Raw genomic sequence first — 14,190 nt, forward strand, 5'->3', positions numbered from 1 at the left:
AAATGCTTTGCAGTGGTGTTTTTCCTCAGTTTTATGCGCTGTAGTGCATAGTCATTTACCTTGTCTTTTAGGCAAGAGAGTAGGGTAACATCATGTAAAAGACATAACTTTTCCTTGGGACCCAGATAGTTTGCAATCAAGAAAATGTATGCCATTTTTGCAAACAGTGTAGTAGTTGTAAACCTTCTCTTGATAGCTATTTTAGGTATGTGTTGGAGTAGCATAACGTACCTACTTAAACTGAAATGGTCTTGTGTGGGATACTCCATCTTGCACCCTCCTTTTCAGCATTTTCATATATTTATTTGTTTACTCAATTTAATTAAATACTTGTAGAGCCCTGGATGCAGGCGAAGCAGCTTCAAAACATTGAAGTATGCAAGTTGAGAGTTGTGAGGGATGGTTTGGAGGGGAAGTAGGAGGAAGGAATAATGGGCAGGGGAGGGGGCTCTGTGAAGTGGAAAGCAAATTAATTGTTTAAAGTTACTTAAACCCAAATGTCTACTAAGATCGTATGATGTAAGTATACAAAAGCACAGGAATGTCCAAAGGTAAGTCGCAAAAGACAGTGCTAGATCAGATGAAGGGACAAACTAACACCCCAGAGCCCTCAGTGAGGCCTGAGTCTTATAGAGTGAAGAGCCAAGTTTTAAGGGCTTTCCTGCAAGCTATGTGGCTTTTCAGGCTCGATAGATGATGAGTGAGGGTGTTCCATAACTTGGGGGCTACCGAGAAGGATCTACCTCCCCATTTTGCTTTCTGAAATTTAGTGACCATCACCAGGTTATGAGTAGCCGAGCAATAAGAACTGGGTGACAGATACCAGTGAAACATTGCTCTGATTGGTTTAGGTCCTAAGGTATGTAAGGCCTTGTATGCAATGCACAAGGCTTTAACCATGAAGCGTTTTTTTCTGTGAGATCCAATGAAGCTTGATTAATTCCACTGAAATTGACTGAAATTTGGGAAACCCCATATCAGTCTCGCTGCTAAATTCTGAACAGATGGCAGCATGGTCAAGGATGACATTGACATTTAAATAAAGTGCATTAAACGAGTAAAGTCTTGAGGAAATCAGGGCTGAAACAAGTACTTTACGCGCTGATACCTGATGTAAGGAAAGTCTTTGTGGATAATCCTTATGATGTTAAAGCATGTTGATATAGTTTGGTTAACCTGCAAATTAAAAGCAAGATGTTGGTCCACAAGAAAACGTAATTTTTTTGCCGAATTGGTGGATGCAGGCAGGATTCCAATTATATCTGTACACCAGTTATTATTCCAAATAGAGGTTTTGCCTTCAAAAATGAAGACTTTTCTCTTCTGCATTTCATTTTAGCTAATTTGCCCTCATCCAGTCGTCAACCGCCTCATGCAGTTGTTGAAGTTGACGAATGTAGAATGCCCATTCGATAAACATAATTATCTGAATGTCATCTGCGCAAGAGAGTGCCAAACAACCGGATTAATTTAGCCAGCCGGGCTATATAGATTAAACAATGTAGGACTTAGAGATGATCCCTGAGGTACTCCACAAGGCAGGGCAAAAGTGCTTGATTTGAATTGCTTAAAGGTTACAATTTGAAAACTCTCACTTAGGAAAGATATTGAAGTTTCAAGGCTGAGTCTTTTATATCTAGATGTAGAATTCAGTCTGTGAGTAGGGAATATGATATCAAAGGCTGCAGACAGATCCAATAGAATCAGTGCTGTAGCATGACCTGCATCGACTAATGTTCTAATGCTATCCACAGCTAAGGTCAAGGCAGTTTCTGTGCCATGATTGCTCCTGAATCCAAATTCAGAGGAATCTAATAGTTCCTGTTCCTCAATAAAGGATGTGAGCTGGACATTCAGATGTTTTTTCAAACATTTACATATGTCAGGAGCAGAGGTGAAGGACAGTGTTTTTTTTAAATCGTTGGAATCTAAATTCATTTTTTTCTTGTTTTTTTAACTGCTGCTTCTTTTCACAAACATGGGTGGCATCCTGTGACAATAGCCCTATTTGTGATTGAGGTCAAAGGGGCGGTGATTGTGCTAGCAACTAACTGGATAGCTTTGATAGCTTTAGGTGGACACAGTGCCAAAGGGGATCCTGACTTGACGTTAAGAAGGTGGAGCTTCATTTGATCTTCTGATATTTGTGTGAAGGAAGAGAGGACCACGTCATGCCCTGTAGTTCCATCTTTTCTTTCTCTAAGGTTTAACTTTGCCTGTGAATCAGTTTGCAGAATTGTAAATTCTGAACAGATGGTATGGATCTTCAATTGAAAATAATTTGGTTGTTTATAACAGAAATCCTGGGATCCCTCTAGATTGATAGGATCTTTAGGTTAGGAAATAAGTTTTACCACTTTGAATAATTCTCTAGTGGAGTTGGCAGTGTTAACTTGGTTCTCCTTTCTGACTGATAATTTGCAGTCCCTAATTAGGGCTCTGTGTATAATATAAAATCATATTTTTTTCATCAGGCTCGTTCTTGCCATCGACATGCTAATGTATGCTGTCTGAGCCGGTCAGAGAACCACGGGGCTGTAGGCAACTCCCTCGGCCTCTGAGTTATCTAAAAGGGGCAACCAAGTCCAAGGCAGAACTGAACCAGGATAAGGACTCCAATGTAGGCAGAACAACATCCTCATGGTCCATCCTTTTGCTAGTTCTAAGGGCAGTAGAGAAGGTGTCCTCTGATAGACACACTTCCAATCTTGCTTGACCACGCTGTGGTTGGCCCTGCTTGAATCCTCGTACATGGGCTTCCAAGAGCTTGTAAAAACAAATGCATGGTGTTCCGACCAACTAAGAGAAAGCGCTTCACTCTGTTGTAGCCAAGAGTCATTGGAAAATATTCCACCCAGTATATGCCCTGCACTGTGTGTAGGAGCATCGACCAGTTGGGCAAGATTGAAACAAGACATAGGTGGTCATTATGACCCTGGCGGTCTTCTGACCGCCAGGACAAAGGTGGCAGTTTCACATTATGAGTGTGGTGGGTTGGCCTCTGCAAACCTGCCACATCTCCACTCATACCACCAGGGTTGTTGGACCTGCCGGGCCAGAGATGAGCATCTCCGACCCGGCGGTCCATTGAAGACCACCAACGATATTAGGAGCTGCCTTTCCACCAGGATTTCTGCGGTGGTAGCACCGCCATGAAAACCCTGGCGGAAAGGCTACCGGTGAAAGGACATTTCTTCCCTGTCACCGGTAGATGACCCCCACCCTCCAGCAAACACAATACCCCCCCCCCACCTCCTCCTTCCAGGTACAGCGCGCCCCACCTCCCACCACCTCCCTCCAGGTACCGCACTCCTCCCTGCATACATGCACACGCACACAGACACCCACACGCACCATGCATACACTCATTCACCTACACTTACATACACACATTCACTCTCACGTATCCATACTCAGCATTCATACATGCATTCAACCAAGAATGCACACACCCATCCAACCACCCATGCACACACCCATACATACACACATACACACACCCATACAAACAGGCATACACAAAGCCATACAAACATGCATACACACACGCAAACACCCACTCATGCACACACGACACCCCTCTATCCTCTCACCCCCCTCTCCTGTCGGACAGTCAACTTACCTGGTCCGGAGAGGAGGTCGTCCGGCAGGGAACAGGAACGGGTGCTTCCACCTATGGCAGCGCTCCACCATCAGGACACCGCCATGCCGTATTATTGCACATAATACGGCGGGCGGTGTCCTTCTGGTGGGGCCGGTGGTGGAACTGCCCATGCGCCTCTGCCCACCAGCACGATTACTACTGGATTTCCCAAAGTGTGTCAGAAAATCCAGCAGTACCCATAATATGGTGGGCGGAACACTGCCAGCACTGGCGATCTTGTGGCGCCTCCGCCTTTGGCGGTCTTCAAAGAAGACCGTCAAAGTCAAAATGAGGGCCAAAGTTTCAAGAAGTGACACATATTCTTTGCATGTGACATCCTCTAAATTAAAATTAAAATCCCTTAATATCGTAAAATTATTTTTCTCTAAGTATGGTTCAGTCGGCCAATTTCTAAAGTCAAGACCTATTTAGGGCCTGGCGGTCTATAGACAAGAAAGCCATAGAAGGATTTTGTGGACTGGATTTTTAATATGAAGTGTAAAGCCTCACAGGGAATGAAACCCCGTACAGGTTCCATAAAGCGGGGGTACCTTATTTTATAGATAATTGCAAAACCTCCTCTTGGTCTGTTTTCTCTATCATGTCTGAGTATCATCTACCCTGGGGGAATTGCCTCCACGAAGTCTGGGTAAGATGAGCAACAAGCCCATGTTTCCATAAGTAGGACACAGTCAGGGTCGTATGCCACTATGAATTCTGCAAATTCTTTTTTGATTTTGATTAATGATCTAGCGTTAATCAGGAGCCCTCTAAACGTGTCTTCTTGGAAGCTACTCTCCTTTAATTGCCCCATTTCTAATTTACTGTAGAGATGGTTAGGCATGCCACGGGAAGATGGAGCAATTCCAATCGCAAACCTGCATAATATGCAGGTCAGTCCCTTTCACTGGCAGAGCCTATTGATGTCAAACTGAGAACAGATTAGTGTTTTACTATAATTTCTCAGGCATCAGAGTTGTGCCAGTAAGTTAACTGTGGGGCCTCTTCTGAGGTAAAATGGCCTGGGGTTCTGGTGCATGCCGCAGTCCGGATGAGGATGGGTGCAGACAAGCTTGCCCTGGCGTTCCTTGCACGGGCGTGTGCTGCACATCCGCGCATGCATCAGCGTAAATAGGCTTCTGCTAATGAAGAAAGACAACTGGAGAGCTAACTTACCAAAATACCAGCTCACGCATCAACCAGGAAGGGGAGCACAGGATAATTGCTCTCTCACACAATGGAGCAAGCCGTGGCAAACTGTAGAGCAAAAGTGAGGTGAAATAAGAAGCAGTGCCACGCAATGCACAGGAGATCACAAGTGAGCAAGATTTTAAAGATGTCTTAATTTTTAAATATGTTATTTTTTCAGATTTAAGAGCAGTATACTGCCACAAGCATGATCTCACAAAATACACTGTTAAGGGAAATAAAAAAGGTAAAATATTGATGAGCTTGCCTGGCAGAGGATGCAGTGTGTCCTGGATTTTCTTCCACTATGTGGAGGTAGTAACTGTAAATATTTTATGTATTGGGTGATAGGTTAATGGGTTTTACATTGAGAAATTGATCCAGTAGCCTGACGTGCTCTGTTCACCCTCTCCACCATCATCTGTTTGGATGATTCTTTAATATTAGAGAAATCAACTTGCTCATCACTTTTTGCAACTATCAATGAGCTTTCCATCTATGTTGTCTGTAAACATTCAAACATTGCTTCCCTTTATTTCTGATATGGAGTGTATAAGTGCCAATTGAGCCTTACCTGTTAAAACTAAAAATGCTACATTTACAAGACTCTAATAATCAGTCACATGTCTCAAGTAGGTCACATTAGGTTGCATTAGACAAAGCATACATGGATTATATGTATTCGCCACCGCCCGACACAACAGATGGCAACATCTCAGCAAGAAACCTCCACCAATAGATTGACGATTGCACGAACACCCTAGCGCCACTCCGAACTACCACATGGAAACACCCCATAAGGAATCCAGCTGGTTCACCCCTGCACTCCAGGAATCGAAGAGCACCTGCAGGAAACTGGAGAAAAAATGGAGGAACAGCAGATCCCCAGAGGACCACGCAGCCTTCAAATCCGCCACAAGATCCCACCAAGGCCTCATCAAATGCACCAGAAAATCTGCCCTGCAGGACTGTATCAACGCCACCACCCACAACACAAAATACATTTTCACCGCCATCAAGGATTTCGCCAAAACCACAAGCTGAGGCCACTAAAATTCCTCCATCTCAGGACCTCTGCAACAGACTTAGCCGCCTTCTTCCATTGGAAAATCAAGGATTTCTACGACCGGTTCAGACCTAAGACTCTCTGAACTCACCAACTCCCCAACCAGGATCCACTGAACACCCACAGTTCCTGCACGCCTGGACCCCCCTTTCACGAAGGACGAGACTCACTTCACTCCGGAGCCCCCACCGACCCCTGCCCCACCACATCTTCAACAAGGCCAGTGCATCGAGCTCCACAAGACCATCAATTGCTCCCTCAAGTCTGCCCATTTCCTTGAGGACTGGAAGCATGCCGAAATCCACCTGCTCTTGAAGAAACCCACAACCAAACCCACGGATCTCGAGAATTACTGCCCCATTTCACTGCTGCCTTTCGGAGCCAGGGACACCGAAAAAGCAATGAACGCTCAGCTCCACCAACACATCGAGTTCAACAACATACAGGACATCTCCCAAGCAGAATTCAGAACTAATCACAGCACCAGGGCCATGCTACTCACCGCCACAGATGGCATCTCTCCTCGACCGCGGCCAAACAGCATCCCTCATCATACTAGATCTATCGGCTGCTTTCGATACATCGTCCCACCGCACACTTTGTGGCAGACTCCACGCAGCAGGAATATGCAGCAAGGCCCTTTGGTGGATACACTCCTTCCAGACAGACAGAAAGTAGAGAGTCAGACTCCCGCCACACCTGTCAGAACCTACACAGATCAGCTGTTGAGTACCCAATGGATCCTCGTTGAGTCCCACGCTGTTTCAACATCTACATGGCCTAGCTCCCCCATTTGTCAGAAACTACGGACTGAACATCGTCTCCTATGCCGATGACATCCAGCTGATCATCTCCCTGTCTGAAAACCCCACAGCAGCCAAGAAGACCTTCCAAGATGGAATGGAAGCAGTTGCCGTCTGGATAAAGAAGAGCTGCCTTAACTTAAAACTTCAACAAGACCTGAGATCCTCAGGCTGGGACGACTCCTGGTGGCCGTCACCACTTGGCAGCCCCTCACCCCTACAGACCACGCACAAAACCTCAGCGTCATCATCGACTCAGCACTCACCATGACAAGACATGTCAACTCCGTCACCTCCTGCTGTTTCTGCACCCTCCAACTCCTACAGAAGATCTTCAGAGGGATCCCAAGCAACTGTTGAAAAACCATGACACACGCCCTGATCACAAGCCTTGACTACTGATCTGAATACTTGACTATGGCAATGCCCTCTATGCCGAACCACCAGGAAGAACCTAAGCAAGCTACAACAAATCCAGAATGCCTCCGCTAAACTCAACTTGAACATCCCCACTGAGAACACATCACATGACACCTGTGAGATCGCCACTGGCTCCCTGTCGAGAAAAGGATCAATTTCAAGGTCCTTGTACACGATTACAGGGCCCTCCACAAACTTGGACTCGGATACCTCAACCTCCTCACAGCCTTTTACTCCCCTGCCAGACCTCTCTGCTCCTCTCAGCAGTCGTTTGCTACTGTACCCCACATAAGGAAGTCCTTGGCTGGAAAGTGATTGTTCTACAGTGTGGCAAAATGTTGAAACACATTACCGCTCCACCTCAGACAGTCTCCATTGTTACCTCAATTCAGGAAGGACCTCAAGACCTGGCTCTTTGACTGAACCTTGAGAACATGCCCTACAGCACCTTCAGACCCTAAGGGTGAGTAACGCGCTCTAAAAATATTGATTGATAGGAAATGCGGCTCAAAGGAAAGTGCTGCAATTTTGTAATTTGTTTTGAAAGCATTTTGTACACTACATGTCTTATTGGGGCTGTTTCAGGGTTCAGAAATTATTACCAGTAAAATGGTGTATTTTTCCCTATTACAGAAGTATGGCATGGTTGAAGAGTAATGTGTAATGCAATATGGAAGAAAAACAAATTGACCTTCATAGGGCTCAAAATTCAAAGGCCATGTGGTGCAGAGGTGAGGTGAAAATGTTATTTAGGAACACTCATTTTCCCACTATGGAAAATCCAAGAATTGAGGGTACGGTTCACAAATAGATTCTGTAAGGGTAACTCCCTCATTTGAGAGCCTGACTCTGGACCAGGGCTTATGAGGTGCTCAGTGGACCTTTGCTTACTTAGATTCCTTCTCTTTGCACCTCCGAAAGCTCTTGTGATATTTCAACAAGCTAAAAATGTAATTGTGTGATGGAACAACTAATGTGCTAACAACGCATGCCTGAACAACGTAGTCGGAACAACGACCACATTGTTACCACAAATGCCTTTACCACGCATGCCTTTACAATGATTTTTCATTGTAAAAGCATGCCTAGTAAAGGCTGGTGTGGGAACTGCATGTGTGTTTCTAGCATGCCACCCCCCCACCCTCCCTAAAAACATAACTACCCTGACCCCCCAACTGCCCTAAAAACAATACTAACCTGATCCCCAAACCCCCAAACCCCCAAACCCCACCCAACCACAAGTGGGAGTTAGATCAGGAATCAATAGATCAGGTATTCTCTTGGTGGGGTAAACCAAGCCTCAACCTATTTGCAACTCCCAAGGATACCAAATGATGATTCTCTGCAATTCGAGATCGCCATCTGGGATCATAAGGGATTGCATTTTTGATGGCATGGTCAGTAAGATATGCTTACGTTTTTCCACCCATTCCCCTCATTCCAAGAGTTCTATCGAAGATCAAGACTGAGCGGTGCAGGACACTCATTTTCCCACTATGGAAAATACAAGAATTGAGGGTATGGTTCACAAATAGATTCTGTGAGGGTAACTCCCTCATTTGAGAGCCTGACTCTGGACCAGGATTTATGAGGTGCTCAGGGGACCCACGTCCATACTTCGCTTACTTCGATTCCTTTTCGGTGTGAAGCAGCAGGGCAGTTGCACCTCCGAAAGCCCTTGTGATATTTCAACAAGCTAAATATTTAATTGTGTGATGGAACAACTAATGCGTGAACAACGCATGCCTGAACAACGTGATAGGAACAACGACTGCGTTGTTACCACGAATGCCTTTAACACGCATTCCTTTACAATGATTTTCATTGTAAAAGAATGCCTAGTAAAGGCAGGTGTGGGGAACGGCATGCGTGGTTCTAGCATGTCACCCCCCACCCTCCCTAAAAACATAACTACCCTGACCCCCCACCTGCCCTAAAAACAATATTAACCTGACCCCACAAACCCCACCCAACCACAAGTGGGAGTTAGATCAGGAATCAATAGATCAGGTATTCTCTTGGTCGGGTAAAGCAAGCCTCAACCTATTTGCAACTCCCAAGGATACCAAATGATGATTCTTTGCAATTCGAGATCGCCGTCCCGGATCATAGGGGATTGCATTTTTAATGGCATGGTCAGGAATATATGCTTATGGTTTTCCACCCATTCCCCTCATTCCAAGAGTTCTATTGAAGATCAAGACTGAGCGGTGCAGGATACTCCTGATAGCCCTGGCATGGCCCCGCCAGCATTGGTTTATGGAGCTGCTTCTCCTCTCAGAGAGCCCCCATATTCCATTGCAATCAACACCTTTCCTCTTGGCAATGAACAAGGGTCAAGTGTTACATCCAGATCCTCCATCTCTTCAGTTGTTGTCTTGGCTCCTGAACACAATTCAACCACTTAGACTTTTCTCCTGACTGAGGAGATATACTCGCCAGAGCGGAGAGAACAAACAAAACCTACCATCTTAAGTGGAAAAGATTTTGTGTATGGTGCCAACAAGCTTACGTTCATCCACTATCGTCATTGCCAGAACAGATCCTCCCATATCTACTACACTTGGCTAGATCGTAATTGGCTCATGCTTCGATCAAGGTACACTTAGCTGTGATATCATGATACAGATGGTTGGACAAGTTACTCTCTTTATGGTCTGCTAGAATTATAAAACAATTCCTCAAAGGTCTTTTTCGAGTCTCCCACCAGTCAGACCATTTCCTTCATTGAGGCAGATGAACACCGTTTTGTCACGGTTGATGAAGCATCCATTTGAACCTGTTTGTTGGGGGGATTTAAAGTTCCTTTCATGGAAGGTTGCTCTTCTTGTGGCTCTTTCCTCAGCTAGCCCTTACCATACAGGACCCATTTCTACAGTTTAAGGAAGGACAAATCCAAAGTTTATCCTCAAAGTCTCTTCGGACTTTTACATCAGTCAACCAGTCATTTTGAAATCGTTCTTTCTGATCCCTACCACACCTGCAGAGCAAGTTCTTCACTCTTTCGACATCAAATGGATGCCTCAAATGTTATCTGGACAGGACCAAGGATTTTAGAAAATCTAACTAGTTTATCGTGCCATTTAGTGCTCCAAGAAAGGGTCACCCTGTCTCCAAACAGGCTTTTGCTAGGTGGATATCTAGTACAATTCATTTTTTCCACTGCACAGCAGGAAAACCTTTACAGACACCAACATATTCTCATTCAACTAGAGCTGTTGCGACCTCAACAACACTGTTCATTGGTGTGCCTCCTCAGAACATTTGCAGAGCAGCCATCTGGAAGAACATGCACACCTTTACGAAGCACTACTGCCTAGATGCAGCACCTCAGGGGATGATGCAGTGGGTGAAGCGGTACTGAGACATCTGTTCCTGTATTGGTGAGCTTTTTCTATTTTCTTCCCACCATCCCTGTATTAGTTCTGCATATTGTTTAATGCTTATCTAATATTACTTTGTCATAACAACATTCGATTATATGCGTCACTTGCCGTTTAAGTAAGATTCAAATTATTTTTTAAACAAAGATAGTTACCTATGGTAATGATTGGTTTGTGTATACTTAACATTACAGTATGCCTCACTGCTGCTTGCTACTCTGATTCAAGCATGTGACTATATATGAAAGTTCAAATACTGGAGTAAGAAAATAAGTTACTTACCTGTAACTGTAGTTCTCCAGTATTGGAATATTTTGTAGATTCACATGTAACCCTCCCACCTCCCCTGAGAGGCTCACCATTCTCTCTGTCTGTCTTTTGTTCTCCAGCACTCGTGCTTTCGAAAATCTGAGGGACTGGAGCTTCGCACAGGAGTGTTCTAGAGGGCAAAGCAGCCTGATTGGCTGAAACCTATGTTTGGTCTCTTTTTTCAAATAGATTAGGAAATGCTACTAAAGTGAAGGACCTAAGGCCTTCAATCACTATACGTGACATTGCAGTACCAGAGACTCCCAACTCGACGACGGGGAATGATTTAAGCATGTGGATCTATGAAAGATTCCAATACTGGACAACTGCAGTTACAGATTAGTAATTTATTTTCTTTCAGTGCATTTTCTTCCACCTTATGATCACGTCACCAGCATTTGAAACCAGCTGCTCATGTTTTCTTTCACTTTACCACAATGTAGACAGCAGTTATCGAATTCTTTATTTCCTTCTTTAAAATAGATCTGTAAAACTGAGTTTCAAATAGTATTTTGTTTAATTGTGTTCAAAGGGGAAATGCATATGATGGTTAGATTTGCATGTTAGCAATATACTTTTACTGCTCTTTATTTTTTTTAAATATGCTCTTGTTTGTTTTTATTGAAATATGTTTGATTACATTTTACAGCATTATTGAAAGAATGAATTTAAGGGGACGGTCGATGCATTAAAAACATTTTTATCAATGGAGCATATGCTTTGTACTGTTACAGCAGTGAAATACAGGCTCTTAGAACTTCAATCAACATGAGAATTTGTGCACAGAATCATCACAAAATAGGTTTTAATTCCAAGTAATCCTTTTCTAGTGAACAGGTTAATAGTAATAATTTATGCTAATTTAAACATAGTGTTTGCTTTTGGCTAGAATTGTTTTGTTTTGAATTTTTGGGAGAGGGGTATCCTGTTGCATCCTCCTGCCTGCCATGTTAAAGTATTTTGCATTATTTTAGAGTTTGGTCTTGCACGGCTCCTCTTTTCTCAAGCTTGAATAACCTGTTTCCCTAGGGATGCAATACCATAAACGGACAGAACACTTTGATGAGAAGCCGTTCTCTTGTAGCGACTGCGGAGCCAAGTTTGCTGCCAACTCCACGCTTAAAAATCATCAACGTCTCCACACAGGAGAGCGCCCCTATATGTGTAAACACTGCCAGATGACCTTTACTCAGGCTGCAGCCCTTGCCTACCACACTAAAAAGAAACATTCTGAAGGTAAGCCCTCGCTGAAAGCTGTTGTGACAGTTCATTTGAGAGAACGCTGCCATTTTGGTTAAAAAACAAAAAAGTAGTAAAATAAGGTAAAATCCTAACTATTGGATTCCTGCCTTAAAATTTGAACACTTTGGGCGAGAGTCATAAAACTCATTGTAGTGTGAAATTACACTTATGAATTCAGAGAGTTGTTTTGAAGAGAATATTTCCAAATTCTGATTTAGATGATCAGGATGAATTTGAGTCATTTTCATGTCAAAAAGTTAAGGTAGTAACGTAATGGATACTAAGACATTTTCAATAAACCTGAAAGGAACTTCTTTGTATTTTCTAGAAGTTTAGAAGAAGGCATTAATCCGGATAAACGTATTTAACTTTTTGGCTAAAACCTAAAAAGCTTAAGTGCACTCTAACTAGATCATAACTGTGTGTATAACGTTTTTCATTGTATCCATGTGCAAGAACTTAGTGGTTTTTTTTGGTGAATACATAAAAATGAACAACTTTGCAAAAAGCGTAAATGCAAGCATACAGCTATAAAAATAACTTTAAATGTTAGGACGAAAACATTAAAACGTCTACCTCTTTCTGCTTTGTTTGATCGTTCTTTTGATCCCAGTCAGTGTCCCCATTTCATTAGACCACAATCGAAAATTGTGGGTGAAATAAAAAGTGCTAATGCAATCCTCACACGCCAATTTTCATGGTATTAAAGAGATTTTCATGCTTAGGATGTTAGCACAATTTTCTCTAAATGGAGGACCCAGCACAGTGTGCTTTATAATTTGCATTGTTGATATTGCCAACTTAGCGAATATAGGTGTGGTGCATTAAGCATTTTTATTTTACTCAAATCACATACTTTGCAACTGCAAAAATGCAGGTCAAAACGTACAGAGCGTACTTAACTTGCCGGAAACATCCTTGTGACTCTCAAACACACTTTGTGACCCACACTGTTGCAAAGGAAAGGGAAGGGTGTACGGGGCATATGTGGTCACCTGTGATAGTTAGTGTGCAATGTATCAATAATTTGTAATTACTGTTGTAGTTGCAAACGAGTCATCAGTTACCAAGACCTGAAAGAGAGTGGAGGAAGATTCTCAAAGTGATATCTGTCCAGGAGTGAAAGTTTCTGTCTTGGGAATGGCGGCTGGGGACATTGAAGGGAGGAGAGTTCAGTTGAGAGGACCGCTGCATGCTCCCTCCAGTGCTATTCCGTGACTGCCAACATTTCCTTTGGCTGCTGCTTTAAAAAATGTTGACTTATATGGAAATTAAAATGCAATTATGGTAGTTTCCTTGCCGCAGAGAACCTCCATCTTCTTTTCACTGCCATTTGTACAGAGTCACAAAAAGACTAGTGCCTCTACATATTAATGTTGCTTAAGTTCTTGGGACCTGCTGGCCACAAAGCAGTTTGTGTCGCTAAAATACTGAGTTAATTGTGACTTGACCTTAGGAAATCAGTGCCTTGAAAAATAAATTATAAAATGTGTTTGCGTTTTTTTCTAATAGAATAAGATTCTAGAAATCGAAATCTCTGGTAGCTCTGTAAGGACTATGCCGTTCATAGTTATATGCTGACTGAACTTTTAATGGCCTTGTTCATTATCAATGTGTTTATAGTCTTTTGACAGAGGAACTGTTCACCTTCTGTTTAATGTATCCTATTAAATATATAAACCAGTGTTATTACTTTTAAGTTCCTTTGCCGATTAGAGCAGAATTGTTTGATTGCCTTAAACTATAATTAGTAGCTAATTCTGAATATACATTTTTGTTAATTAAGCCTTAAAATCGTGCTATGGCTACACACATCGCATTATTACATCATTCATAAAACTAAAATGTGCGTCTAAACAAATAGTGTCACAAGTATCAAATGAGAAAATATTGGATATTTTGAGTTGCAAACGTTTGATGATTTTTTGTAGGCAAGATCATGTTATTTATTAACACTGCCAGTAAGTTGAAAGAACTGTCATTAGTTTTATTACATGGATTACTGACAAAGCCAAACTGAACCTATTTCAGGTGTTTGCCAAACAAAAGAGCGATTTTTATTTATTCTGTAATGTTATTTTTTTAGAATTATTCTTTAGGTAAATATTAGCACCTAAAGAATAACAAACATTGGCA

The 14,190-nt window shown here is 42.8% G+C and overlaps 1 protein-coding gene across 3 annotated transcripts in view; it reads left to right on the forward strand.

Moving 5' to 3' along the window:
* Positions 1–14,190, forward strand: part of ZBTB40 (zinc finger and BTB domain containing 40) — a 295,060-nt gene that overhangs the window by 141,775 nt on the left and 139,095 nt on the right. For all 3 annotated transcript variants that reach the window (XM_069240709.1, XM_069240706.1, XM_069240708.1), the window contains exon 13: positions 11,842–12,048. In XM_069240709.1, coding sequence (XP_069096810.1) covers positions 11,842–12,048 — 207 coding nt within the window. The remainder of the gene's footprint in view (positions 1–11,841; positions 12,049–14,190) is intronic.

Source organism: Pleurodeles waltl, chromosome 6 (assembly GCF_031143425.1).
Source record: "Pleurodeles waltl isolate 20211129_DDA chromosome 6, aPleWal1.hap1.20221129, whole genome shotgun sequence".
Classification (NCBI taxonomy): Eukaryota; Metazoa; Chordata; class Amphibia; order Caudata; family Salamandridae; genus Pleurodeles; species Pleurodeles waltl.